The sequence below is a fragment of the Panthera tigris genome, chromosome B2, assembly GCF_018350195.1.
Source record: "Panthera tigris isolate Pti1 chromosome B2, P.tigris_Pti1_mat1.1, whole genome shotgun sequence".
NCBI classification, from domain to species: domain Eukaryota; kingdom Metazoa; phylum Chordata; class Mammalia; order Carnivora; family Felidae; genus Panthera; species Panthera tigris.
The window spans coordinates 98,175,302-98,189,773 of record NC_056664.1 but is presented as its reverse complement, the minus strand read 5'-3'; the positions used below and the strand labels follow the sequence as shown (position 1 = coordinate 98,189,773).

The following is a 14,472-nucleotide window of genomic DNA, read 5'->3' as shown; positions in this document are numbered from 1 at the left end:
CCCCTTGCTGCTTATTGCAGTTTCCGAGTCCACAGCCTTTCCCTGCTTCCCCAAAGCCCCCAGGTTTGACTGCTATGTCATGTGGACTGTGCCACCCATTACCTGTTTTGGTTTCATTCATCTCCTGTTTCCTGGGTCACAATCCTAGCTCACCATCCCTCTCTCCATGCAGTCACTCCTGCCATCATCCTTAGTATCTGCCAAGATGACCCTCTGTGGTGACAGACACCCTGGCCTGTCCATTCCTTGGCCTCTCTCCCCAGAGATCTTGTTCTCCACCCTCAGTAAAGTGAAGAGAAATCATGTGTAGTTTAGACCAGAGTGATAGCAGTAGAGGTGGTAAGGTGTAGGCAGATGGAGGGTATAATTTGAAGGCAGAACCCAAGGATTCGGTGAGGGGTTAGAATGGACAGCAGTTCTGCGAAGGCCAGTGTGCTGGAGTAGAGAACACAAGGGGGAAGGCAGAAGATGATGAGGGCTGAAGATGTAGTCAGACAGAACACTGCAGCCCTGAGAAGAAGGAGTTTGGATTTATTTCAAGTGCTATTCCTTTGAACTCAGGGGTGACATTTTCTATTTGCTTTAACTTTTTACTCTAACATATGACAAACAAACAGAAAAGTGAAGCTCAGTGAATTACCACCAAAAAAACCCCATATAACCACCACCCAGGACAAATATGGAGTTGCCAGCACCCTGAAAACCCCCTCATGCCTCTTCCCAGTGTTGATCCTCTTATTCCTTCCACAAAGGTAAGTTCTGCCCCGAACTTGATGGTATTCACTCCTACTCTTTTCTCTTATGGTTTTACCTTGGAAGCGTACATCCAATGCCATAGATTAGTTTGCATGTTTTTTTTTTAACTTTCTAGACTTAGACAATTTATGTTCTTTGTGCCTGGCTTTTTTCACTTAACATTATGATTATGATATTTATGAGTGTTGTTTATACATGTTACTGCATATAGCCTCGATCTATGTATTTTTTATTGCATTATATTGATTGTATTATATTATAAGTTATTTATCCACTTGAGTGTTAATAAAATTTGGATTGATTACAGTTTGAGTATTATGAATAATATTGCTATAAACATTCTTGTACATGTCTTACGGTGCACACATGGTATCTTTATATGTTTTGGAGATATATCTAGTAGTAAGATTCCTGGGACATTGAGTATGCAACTTGTGTAGAGAACGCCAAACTTTTCCAAATGAATTCTATCCATTTACAACTTGATCAGCAGTGTGTGAGAATTATGTTATTCCACATTCCTTCCAACTTTCGTTATAGTCAGTCTTTTTAATTTAAGCCATTCTAATAGGTGTATCTCCCTGTGGTTTTAATTTGCATTTCCCTGAAATGAATGAGGTTAGACATTTTTTCTTTGTTTATTGGTCATTCAAATATTCTCTTTTTGAAGTGTTTGCTCAAGCCTATTGGGCATTTGAAATTTTTTTTTTTACATATTATTGGTAGGAGTTCCTTAAATTGTCTATATGCAAGGTCTTTTTAGATAATAAGCATTATGAATATTTTCTACCACTCTGTGGTTTATCATTACCACATATGGTTTGTTTACAAACCACAAACATTATATTAAAGTATGTGTCAGACAAAGGAATTATAAGTTTAAAATATAAAGAGCTCTTACAAACCAAAGTGCAGATGAAGCCCTAATGGAAAAAAGTAGCAAACAAACAATTCCCAAAATAATAGATACAACACCATAGCCATTAATCATGAGAAAATGGTTATCACCTCCCTGATAACCAGAGAGATGCCAAAAAACCCCAGAGATCTGTCAATCTCACTGTTGGAGTTGAAAGATCACTGTTAATACCCAATATTGATGTGTGGCTAGGATGTGGAGAAGTACATTTTCATATAATGCTTGTAAGAGCATAACCATTAGGGATGGCAATTAGAAATATGTAAGAGCCTAAAGTCCTTTGCATATCCTTTGAACTGCCAATCCTATTTTATAAATTTTTGGTAAAGAAACTGATCAAAGATAGATACATAACTGTGTTCATCATAGCCTAGTTACTATTATAATAGTAAAAACATGTATACCTAAATATATATTATTAGCATTTTAGTTAAATAAGGCATAATATGTTCATCTAATATCTAATACCGTGCATCCATTAAAAATGACAGTGAAGATGTATATTTATTGGCCTGGAATAAAGTAATATAAGCATATTGAAGGAAAAGTAAAATGGAATCTAGAAGTGTGGAAGTATTATTTAAACTTAAGAGGCATATAGAAATATATTTCTAACATCCCGATATGTAGAGCATATTATCTACTCTACAATGGTCTTATATTCAGAATATATAGAGAATTATTACCCAGTTTTTTAAATGGCCAAAAGTTGAACATATGATTAAAAACAGAAAGCGAGTGATTGACCAACAGCACCCAAAAAAGAAGGTCAAAATGAATTGTGATCAGGGAAATGTGAATTTAAACTACAACGAGATACTTCTTCACACCCGCTACAATGGCTAAAATTTAAAAGATTCACAAAACCAAGTGTTAGTGAAGATGTGGAGTAACTGTAATTTGTATACATTTGCTGGTAGGAAAGTAAAGTAGTTCAACCACTTTGGAAATGGTTTAATGGCTTATTATAAAATCAAATACACATTTGGGGCGCCTGGATGGCTCAGTCAGTTGAGTGTCCGACTTTGGCTCAGGTCATGATCTTACGGTTCATGAGTTTGAGCCCTATGTCGGGCTCTGTGCTGACAGCTCGGAGCCTGGAGCCTGCTTCGGATTCTGTGTCTCCCTCTCTCTCTGCCCCTCCCTTGCTTGCACTCGGTCTCTCTCTATCTCCCAAAAATAAATAAACATTAAAAAAATTTTTTTTCAATCATATATACATTTACAATATGACCCAGTAATTCCACTTCTAGGTATTTGTCTAAGAGAAATAAAAACATATGACCACAAAAAGACTTCCTCACAAATGTTCATTGCTAGTTTATTTATATAACAGCCCCAAACTGGAAAAACCCAAGTGTCCATCAATAGATGAATGAATAAGAAAAAAAAAAACCTGCGGCATATTCATTCAGTGATACTGCTTAACTGTAAAAAGGAACTGATTACTGATGTATGCAATGACACTGATGAATCTCAAAAACAGTGTATAAAGGAGAAAAGGTTAGAAAGATTACATACTAAATGGCTCTATTTATATGAAATTCTAGAAAAGGCAAAACTGATATATAGTGACAGAAAACAGAAAGTAGTGTCCAGGGCCCAGGAACTAACTATAAAGAAGCATAAGGGAACTTTCTGGAGTGATATAAATGTTCCATATATTGATTATAGTTGTTATGTGTATATATTCGTCAAAGCTCATTAGACTGTATACTTAAAATGGATGCCTTTTATTGTATGTAAGTTATCCATGAAAAATTGACTTAAAAACACGTAATTTGAATATATATTACATGATACATACATATATAAATACATCATACTACATGGAAAGTATGTCTGAATTTCTATGAAAGCATGTACTCAAAAACATTGAATTCCGAAAATAACATACTTCAAGCAGCATTAAGATGTTTGAGATAGGTAAGTATAGATCTAGAAATAGATACAGGTGAACAATGTGTTTAATATTCATGTGATTTGTGCTTTTGTTGCTTTTCTCAAATATTCTCTGCAGGTAATTGACTATGCCAAACTTGTTCAACCACGTTTTGATAAAGCCCTTCAGTCATTAATAAACGATACTATCGCTGAGGCCACCGAAGCAGCGATTAAAGCTGTGAAAGAACAGCTTCTCACAAAACTACAAGCTAAAAGACAAGGTGAACTATCTCTTTTAAATGCGTGTTCTAAGCTTAGGTCAACAGTTCAGCCTGGCTGCCTGAGGGCTAGGACCTGTTTTGCTTGCCTCGATCCCCCAGCATGTTGTCCCCAGCATGTTGTACGGTGCAGCCTCTTAATAATGGGTTGAAGACATGAATATACATAAACCTGATTCATGAACAGAGAAAAGATTTCAGTCCTAGGCTTCTAAGGAAAGGAATCAGAAAGAGCTTCCAAATTTAGATTTACTATTATGGATTTGCTGGCTGGGCAGAGACTGAGTAGAATTTATATACCTTCATTTACACCAATTGTGACAACATTCTGCCTGATTCTTGTGGAGTTTACATTGTTGTTGTTGTTGCTGCTGCTGCTACTTTAGTATGTAGGTGTGTATGTCAGCCCCCATTGTAATTAAGTTTTTCTGGGGCACCTGGGTGGCTCAGTCAGTTGAGCATCTGACTTCTAATTTGGGTTTAGGTCATGATCTCACGGTTCTGAGATTAAGCCCCACATCGGGTTCCATGCTGACAGTGTGGAGCCTGCTTGGGATCCTCTCTCTCCCTCTCTCTCTGCCACTCCCCCACTCACGTGCGTGTATGTGCCCTCTCACTGTCTCAAAAGAAATAAATAAACTTAAAAAAAATTTTTTTTTTCTATTTGGGGAATTTTAATTTCAAATTCAAAAGTTACAAAGAGGCACCTGGGTGGCTCGGTCAGTTTACCATTGGACTCTTGATATTGGCTCAGGTCATGATCTCACAGTTTATGGGATCAAGCCTATGTTGGGCTCTGTGCTGACAGCATGGAGCCTGCTTGGGATTCTCTCTCCCCCTCTCTCTGTCCCTCTCTTGCTTGTGTGCACTCTCTTCTGTTTCTTAAAATAAATGAATAAATATGAAAAAAAAATTTTTTTTTTTTAAATTTTTTTTTCAACGTTTTTTATTTATTTTTGGGACAGAGAGAGACAGAGCATGAACGGGGGAGGGGCAGAGAGAGAGGGAGACACAGAATCTGAAACAGGCTCCAGGCTCCGAGCCATCAGCCCAGAGCCTGACGCGGGGCTCGAACTCACAGACCGCGAGATCGTGACCTGGCTGAAGTCGGACGCTTAACCGACTGCGCCACCCAGGCGCCCCGAAAAATTTTAAAACAGTGAAGCTGGAAGAAGCCTTAGTGATCAATTAACACAGTTCTGTAACTCTCCAGATGAGGAAAACTTTTTACATAAATTGGAAAGCTTCTGTCATTTTCTATGCTTGAAATTATTTAAATAGCAAGGAAATTATCTCTTCCTACATGGCACTGTTGAACTTTTGCTAGGAAAAAAACAGGTTATTTGCCTAACGAATCTGCCTCTCTCCTTTCTCATTAGCCTACAAACAAGTAAAAGAGTCCAACACGGTGCCCAGGGGATTGCAAAAACAACAGCAAAAAGACCAGCCTTTAAATTACCTGCCATCCAAAAGATCATCCAGATGATTCAGAATGAATTTAAATTTTAGTATGTTATCTTCAAAGAAAAACAAAAAGTTTTTAAAATATTCATGGACAACTCACAAACTAAAGCTTGAGAAATATTGACCAAGATGGCTTGTTATTCAACTTATTTAAGGCTTGACAAAATGAATTCATTAACTCACTCAACTTGAGTACCCACTGTGTATTACACATGATTTAGGCACTGGGCCACAGCAGTTAACAAGACACAGAAACTCCTGTCTTTGTGATTGTTACATTTTAATGAAATACAGAGGAGGAAAAAAGAAACAAGTGAACAAATGGAAAAAATATAACACAGTAGTAGGTCAGGCTGTAATGAGGCAGGGGTGCTGGAGTGTTAGGATGAGCAGGGAAGAGAGGACATTTAAATGAAACCTGGATCAGGAGAGCAACTAGTTGGGCTCCAGTTAAGAAGAGCAGTGATCAGTAATGTTTCTTGGAGTCTGTAGTGAGTCCTTTCATATCAAATTACGGCATGAAATCATAGATTTTAGGTCTTGCCACGAATTGCTTTCTTCCACTGGAATTTAGAAACAGAGGCCATCTCTTATATACTGCAAACTTAAAAATCTCTTCCTTTCCTTTTTCAAATTCAGTAATTATTCTAAATCTGACAGTAGGGTTCTTAAAATCATTTTAATTGGAATTTTCTTGCTAGTTCCACTAATTTCCTAGTTTTGCTAATTTCACTCCCAATATACTTTTTTCTTTCATTGTTGTTTTTTTTTCAATATATGAAGTTTATTGTCAAATTGGTTTCCATTCAACACCCAGTGCTCATCCCAAAAGGTGCCCTCCTCAATACCCATCACCCACCCCCCCCACCCCCCATCAACCCTCAGTTCTCAGTTTTTAAGAGTCTCTTATGCTTTTGCTCTCTCCCACTCTAACCTCTTTTTTTTTTCCTTCCCCTCCCCCATGGGTTTCTGTTAAGTTTCTCAGGATCCACATAAGAGTGAAAACATATGGTATCTGTCTTTCTCTGTATGGCTTATTTCACTAGCATAACACTCTCCAGTTCCATCCATGTTGCTACAAAGGGCCATATTTCATTCTTTCTCATTGCCACGTAGTATTCCATTGTGTATATAAACCACAATTTCTTTATCCATTCATCAGTTGATGGACATTTAGGCTCTTTCCATAATTTGGCTATTGTTGAGAGTGCTGCTATAAACACTGGGGTACAAGTGCCCCTATGCATCAGTACTCCTGTATCCCTTGGGTAAATTCCTAGCAGTGCTATTGCTGGGTCATAGGGTAGGTCTATTTTTAATTTTCTGAGGAACCTCCACACTGTTTTCCAGAGTGGCTGCACCAATTTGCATTCCCACCAACAGTGCAAGAGGGTTCCCGTTTCTCCACATCCTCTCCAGCATCTATAGTCTCCTGATTTGTTCATTTTGGCCACTCTGACTGGCGGGAGGTGATATCTGAGTGTGGTTTTGATTTGTATATCCCTGATGAGGAGTGACGTTGAGCATCTTTTCGTGTGCCTGTTGGCCATCCGGATGTCTTCTTTAGAGAAGTGTCTATTCATGTTTTCTGCCCATTTCTTCACTGGGTTATTTGTTTTTCGGGTGCGGAATTTGGTGAGCTCTTTATAGATTTTGGATACTAGCCCTTTGTCCAATATGTCATTTGCAAATATCTTTTCCCATTCCGTTGGTTGCCTTTTAGTTTTGTTGGTTGTTTCCTTTGCTGTGCAGAAGCTTTTTATCTTCATAAGGTCCCAATAGTTCATTTTTGCTTTTAATTCCCTTGCCTTTGGGGATGTGTCAAGTAAGAAATTGCTACGGCTGAGGTCAGAGAGGTCTTTTCCTGCTTTCTCCTCTAGGGTTTTGATGGTTTCCTGTCTCACATTCAGGTCCTTTATCCATTTTGAGTTTATTTCTGTGAATGGTGTAAGAAAGTGGTCTAGTTTCATTCTTCTGCATGTTGCTGTCCAGTTCTCCCAGCACCATTTGTTTAAAGAGACTGTCTTTTTTCCCAATATACTTTTAAGAAAAATTTGTCAGTGGAGAATATTGAGGGTTTTTTTAACATAGAAAATTCTATAATAACACAGGGAATGACAGCCAACATGGATTAGGCTTCCTGTGTGCCAAGCATTTTCTAAGTGTTTGCTTCTATTATCTCATTTAATCCTTACAACAGTGCTTTCAGTTTGATAATCCTCATTTTGCCCAATAGAAATTGAAACAGAGATCAAATGATTTGCCAAAGCCACACTGTCTGAATCAGAACTCACACACAAGTCTGTCTGTCTTTAAAAAGCGGAGGATTTAATCACTATACCTGTCTCCCTACCCCCCGACTATATTTGCTAACACAATCCATTACTATCTTTCAACAGAGTCAACTTTAAGAGAACTTGAAAGGAAGGAGTATGACAAGTTCCCAACTGATGTGGATAAGACTTTAGAAGAGATGCAGTCTTCATTTGATGAAGATGGTAATAAATATATTGCTGATGTTCTTAGCCATATCTTTCCCACTATAAACAGATTAGCTGATAAAGCATATTATTCTTTCATGCAGTGTTCACTCGTGAATACCAAAGAGAAAGCTCTTTAGAAGACAGTGAAGACAAAAAGAATTCAGAAAATATCCTCGGTGATCAAGCCTCTAAAACTGGTAAAGATGGTAACAAAATGAATGTGACTCATGCCATGCTTATGGATCTTATTTCCATTTATTTCATATTTTATCACGTTTGTATTGAAGCTTAAAATTATCCCCCAAATTGGACACTTACGTTGACATAGTTGGAATCACTAGTTTAATGAGTATGAACTTTTATAGACAGAGTCAGATTGCTTTGCACAAAAGTTATTCCAAATAATGTTCCCACAGTAATATACAAAATATGTGCTATTGTTTTCTTGATATATTCTCTTTTAAATATAATTTCTTTTTTTTTTTAATTTTTTTTTTAACGTTTATTTATTTTTGAGACAGAGAGAGACAGAGCATGAACAGGGAAGGGGCAGAGAGAGAGGGAGACACAGAATCTGAAACAGGCTCCAGGCTCTGAGCGGTCAGCACAGAGCCCGATGCGGGGCTCGAACTCACGGACTGTGAGATCATGACCTGAGCCAAAGTCAGACGCTTAACCGACCAAGCCACCCAGGCTCCCCATGATATATTCTCTTTTAAATATAATTTCAATTTTCATTTGACTATTTCTGAAATATAATTTTTAATATTTGTTAACCATTTATACTTCTTCTTTTCTGAGTTGACCATTTTGGTCTTGTGCTAATTTTTCCAAATTGTTATATCAATTATATGGTTCCTATAATAACTTGCTATATTAGTACCTTATTTTTTATATTTTTTTCCACATTGGGTGGTTTGTCTTTTAAATCATTTTGCTGTTTTTAAAGTAGAGGGATTTTTCATATTTTTGTAGTCAAATCATTACTTTCACTTTGTTTATTTCTTCCATTTACCTTCAGACCTTACAAAACCTTCATCTCAACCAGAGATTTAATATATACTTATATGCTTTTTTTTCTATTGGTCCAACCTTTTGATATTTAGTTTTAAAATGCATCTGTAGGGGTGCCTGGGTAGCTCAGTCAGTTAAGCGTCTGACTTCAGCTCAGGTCATGATCTGACAGTTTGTGAGTTCAAGCTCTGCGACGGGCTCTGTGCTGACAGCTCAGAGCCTGGAGCCTGCTTCGGATTATGTGTCTCTGCCCCTGTCCTACTCACACTCTCTTTCTCTCAAAACAAACATTAAAATAAATAAATAAATAAATAAATAAATAAATAAATAAATAAAATGCATCTCTAAGTTATTGTGTTTTATGATATAGAGCTGGGGTTTTGTTCGTTTGTTTGGTTGGTTGATTCCTCCTGATTCAGACAGATGTATGCTTGGCTGTGGTATATTTTAGTATCATAGAAATTGAACTGGGCACTGTCAGACAACTATGTATGGCACTTCTCCAACACGCACACGCACACACGCACACACACACACACACATACTTCACGGGAAGACCCCAGACATTAAAATTTTGGTCAAGTAGCATCTGGGAGCCCCATCTCAGCTGCTGCAGAGTTCCTAGGACAAATACACAAAGACAGCCTCTTCCCCATACTGTCTGTTTTCTCTTTGAGGGAGGCAGTCCAAGGTAGAAGCAGGCATCAGGGCCTCTACCTACTGCTGGAGTGATGCCAGCACTTGCCAGTATGCCCACATATAAAAGCATTCTCCCTGCCCTATCTGTCTGAGATAAGCACAGCCTTTACCTGTTGGAGCTAAGAGACTGTTAGTTACAAGTCTACAAGGAAGGGCAAATTTGATTTTTTTTTCCAATTTAGATCCATTGGCATTATATGAAACTAAAATTACTCTTGTTTTGTTATAGGTTAACAGTCACTATCTTTATTTTTCACTGCTGATATTATGTGCCCTATTGTTTACCTATTTGATTACTGTGATTGTAAATTTAATTAAAAAAATTAGGAACACGAGTCCTGGCTCCCTGGTCCCATACCACACTCTTCTTTGGGAATCACCTACAATTAATACTCTTCTTTAGGTGTTAACAGAGTTTTATTCACAGATGAAACCAGTGGAACATCTACATTTAAAAGAAGTTTCTAAGCTCTAGTCAAGATCTTAAGTTGCAGACTTCAAGCTGTATTATGAAGTTATAATCATCAAGACAGTATGGTACTGGTACACAAACAGACACTCAGATCAATGGAACAGAATAGAGAACCCAGAAATGGACCCACAAACGTATGGCCAACTAATCTTTGACAAAGCAGGAAAGAATATCCAATGGAATAAAGACAGTCTCTTCAGCAAGTGGTGCTGGGAAAACTGGACAGCGACATGCAGAAGAATGAACCTGGACCACTTTCTTACACCATACACAAAAATAAACTCAAAATGGATGAAAGACCCAAATGTAAGACAGGAAGCCATCAAAATCCTTGAGAAAAAAGCAGGCAAAAACCTCTTTGATCTTGGCTGCAGCAGCTTCTTACTCAATGCATCTTTGGAGGCAAGGGAAACAAAAGCAAAATAAACTATTGACACCTCATCAAAATAAAAAGCTTCTGCACAGCAAAGGAAACAATCGGCAAAACTAAAAGGCAACCGACGGAATGAGAGAAGATATTTGCAAACGACATATCAGATAAAGGGTTAATATCCAAAATCTATACACAACTTATCAAACTCAACACCCAAAAAACAAATAATCCAGTGAAGAAATGGGCAAAAGACATGGATAGACACTTCTCCAAAGAAGACATCCAGATGGCCAACTGACACATGAAAAAATGCTCAACACCACTCATCATCAGGGAAATACAAATCATAACCACAATAAGATACCACCTCACAACTGTAAGAATGGCTAACATTAACAACTCAGGCAATGACAGATGTTGGCGAGGATGCAGAGAAAGAGGATCTCTTTTGCACTGCTGGTGGGAATGCAAACTGGTGCAGCCACTCTGGAAAACAGTATGGAGGTTCCTCAAAAAAATTAAAAATAGAACCACCTTATGACCCAGCAATTGCACTACTTGGTATTTATCCAAGGGATACAGGTATGCTGTTTCAAAGGGGCATGTGCACCCCATTGTTTATAGCAGCACTATCAGCAATAGCCGAAGTATGGAACGAGCCCAATTGTCCATCGAAGGATGAATGAATAAAGAAGATGTGGTGTGTGTGTGTGTATATATATACACACACAATGGAGTATTACTCGGCAATCGAAAAGAATGAAATCTTGCCATTTGCAACTACATGGATGGAACTGGAGGGTATGATGCTAAGTGAAATTAGTCAGAGAAAGATAAATATCATATGGCTTCATTCATATGAGGACTTTAAGACACAAAACAGATGAACACAAGGGAAGGGAAGTAAAATAATATAATAACAGGGAGGGGGACAAAACATAAGAGACTCTTAAATATGGAGAACAGAGGGTTACTGGTGGGGTTGCGGGAGGGGGGATGGGCTAAATGGGTAGGGGGAATTAAGGAATCTGCTCCTGAAATCATTGTTGCACTATATGCTAACTAACTTGGATATAAATTAAAAAAATAAAAGAAATAAATTCATCTTTAAAAACAAGAAACAAAACAAAACAAAATACCTAAAAGAAAGTAGCTCTCAGCCACTAATATTTAATATTTTAAAAAATCTTAAGTTGGACCCCTAAAAAGGTAAATTAATATTTGGGTTATTTGGTTCACTTCGATTGTGGATCTAAAAATCATAAATAATTTCTTAAGAATTTTGAAGGAGAAAGATGTGATTTAAAAATAACATTATTAATGTTCTGTCTTAAAGGCTACTCTATGGTGAACAGTTAGACATGCAAGAACACAGAAAAAAAGAAAATGTGATTTATTGTTTTAGTGAAACAGGGACTCTATCTTTCTGTCCTGCCATCCCTGGCATGTGGCTACCAGAAAAAGTTACAAGATGGCCAATGATGCTCCAGCCATCATAACAGTGTGCTTAGCAGGAAGAGGAAAAATGTAAGGGACAAAAACTGGCACTCCACCCAGCTGAGGTATTCCTCTTTATTTTTTTAAATTGTTTAAAAAGTTTATTTATTTTGAGAGAGTGAGAGCATGTGGGGGACAGGCAGAGAGATGGGGGAGAGAATCCTCACTGATAGCACGGAACCCCCGAGGAGCGAGGCGGGGCTCAATCTCACCGATCCAAGTGACGTCATGACCTGAGCCAAAATCAAGAGTTGGGCGCTTAACCAACTGAGCCACCCAGGCGCCCCACCGCTTTTCTTTTGAATTATTCTTCTTTAATGAAGTGACAGGAAGTCTCACCACGAAAAAAATATGCTCACATCTTACCTATGGGCTATCTAAGCTATAAGGGAAGTTGGGAGATGTAGTGTTTTTAGCTGGACACATTGCTGACCCCAACAAAATCCGGATTCTGTTACTAAGGACGAGAAGAATGGATAATGAGTGAACAACTAGCAGCTTCTAGAGCATTTGGTATCTTTGCCTGGCTCTTTCTGCCTCATCATGCCCCCTTCCCAAGGCTACAGGAACATCATGGGTTCTTGTCTCTTCCACTCTGGTTCCCCAGGAACTGCTGGCTCTCTCCATCCCTAAGAACAGATTCCTCACTTCGCAGCAGAGGGCAGCAGAAGCTGCTCATTGAAAGCCCTTTGGAGTTTTTCTGGGCTGGGATAAATTATGCTCTAGCAGGAGACCCTGGTGGATGGAGCATTAAGGCAGCAGCTCAGGAAGCACAACTGGAAAGGCAGAGGTAGAGGAGTCAAGTGGAGCTGCCAATCTCTTGCCTGATTAGAGGAATGGATGAATGTTTATATCATGATGCAGTCTATGAACCACCTCAGCTGTGTGAGGAGGCATTCAGCATGCAATGAGGACAAGAATGAGGACAAGAGTGCAATGAGGACAAGAATGCAATGAGGACAAGAATGAAGTATAGCACTAGAAAAACCAGCCTGTGCCACCCATTCTTCCATCTCTGCCAACCTGCCTGCTTCTTATCCACTTACTGTTTCATGTGGTCTTATGCTTATAATTGGAAGTATTCATCTTGTTTTCTGATTAATTCCCTAGATGCGCATATTTTGGCTTGAGCCCTACAATCCTTTGGTTTCTACCTCTTCTACCTGGCTTCCTGGGTTTTGACTCCTGCTGGACGTGATTTTCTTCTTACCTCATTCACTTTTGTTCCAAAACACTAGCTATAAGCCACTGCTCTGATGTTTTGTGTTTCCTAACTTAACATTTCCTCCCTAGACTATTTCCCCCTTCTTGGAGCATGTACAGCAGTAAACACAAAGATACTATTTTGGGGGGTCAAGTATTAACTATCATGTTCTATTGCAAATGGCATTGTCCACTAAAATTATTAACGGCATTAGGTTATTTTACTTTAGATTCAACAGAAGACTCAATAGAAGAGGTAACTGCCGATCATCCAGAGGTTCTTTCTATAATAGAGGAGACTGTAAAAATGGCAAAGGATATGAACTTTGAACATCCATATGAAAAACATGCTGAAATCCTAGAGGAAATCATCAAAGAGGTAAGAAATCCATATCCAAACCTTTAATGCTTAGTTATTTTTAATTTCAACAACTATGCAATATAATTTCATAGCTTTGGAATTAATTCTTTAACTTTTGTTTAACTGAGTTCAGTTGGTTAAAATATGGTGCATAGGAAGCCAGTGCCAAAACAGATATTTCATCTATGAGCTAATTAGTTGTTAACCAAGACAAATTTTACTCCAGAGCTAAATTATTTCATCCAACCACCTTGAACATGTGTTCATAGGGGAAATGGATGGACACACAAGTGATTTTCCAATCTAAGGGGAAAATGAAGCCTCAGATGCTTTGTCTTACTGATGGTAAACCAGGTTTATCTCTGGTTTATAAAGAACAAGATATCCATATGGGTCTGTTTTGTACAGGGACCTTGAGTAAGCATTCAGAGCAACAGCCAAAGACAACAAATCTGTTTTGGACTCTCAATGAATTTCTTTGGTATTTCTATGTAATTTGAAAGTGATATAATTAAATGTTGGGAGGAGAAAAAAAATATTTTGAGAGTATAGCACCACTCTATAACACATTGGGTAGGCTCCTTGAGTCCCAGACTGTACCCAGGATGAATTGCTGTCCCCCTCTGAGCTTCCCATAGAGATCTTTCAACTCCTTCTGCATGTCTTCAGGTTGTTTTGTCATCAACTGATTCCTTCAGAAACATTCTGACGGGTGCCTGGGTGGCTCAGTCGGTTAGGTGTCCAGCTCTTGATTTCAGCCCAGGTCATAATCTCATGGTTTGTGAGTTTGAGCCCCACATTGGGCTCTGCACTAACAGCACAGAGCCTGCTTGGGATTCTCTCTTTCCCTCTCTCTCTTCCTCCCCCACTGTGCTCTCCCCCCTCCCAACCTCCAAATAAATAAATAAACTTAAAAAATGTTTAAAAAAATAAACCTTCTGAGAACCTACTGCTTGCCCTTTAATATGCTAGATTCTAGGGCTATGAAGATGAATTAAATGCAACTCTTTAAGGAGCCATCAGCCAGGTGGGGAAGGCTGATGAAATGAGCTATCATGTACTAAGTGAT

The 14,472-nt window shown here is 38.4% G+C and overlaps 1 protein-coding gene across 4 annotated transcripts in view; it reads left to right on the top strand.

Moving 5' to 3' along the window:
- The window catches only part of AK9 (adenylate kinase 9), a 141,439-nt gene that overhangs the window by 36,591 nt on the left and 90,376 nt on the right, over window positions 1-14,472 (top strand). For all 4 annotated transcript variants that reach the window (XM_042986929.1, XM_007078737.3, XM_042986928.1 and 1 more), the window contains exons 13-16: window positions 3,696-3,840; window positions 7,701-7,799; window positions 7,886-7,981; window positions 13,273-13,421. In XM_042986929.1, the coding sequence (XP_042842863.1) occupies window positions 3,696-3,840; window positions 7,701-7,799; window positions 7,886-7,981; window positions 13,273-13,421 (489 nt within the window). The remainder of the gene's footprint in view (window positions 1-3,695; window positions 3,841-7,700; window positions 7,800-7,885; window positions 7,982-13,272; window positions 13,422-14,472) is intronic.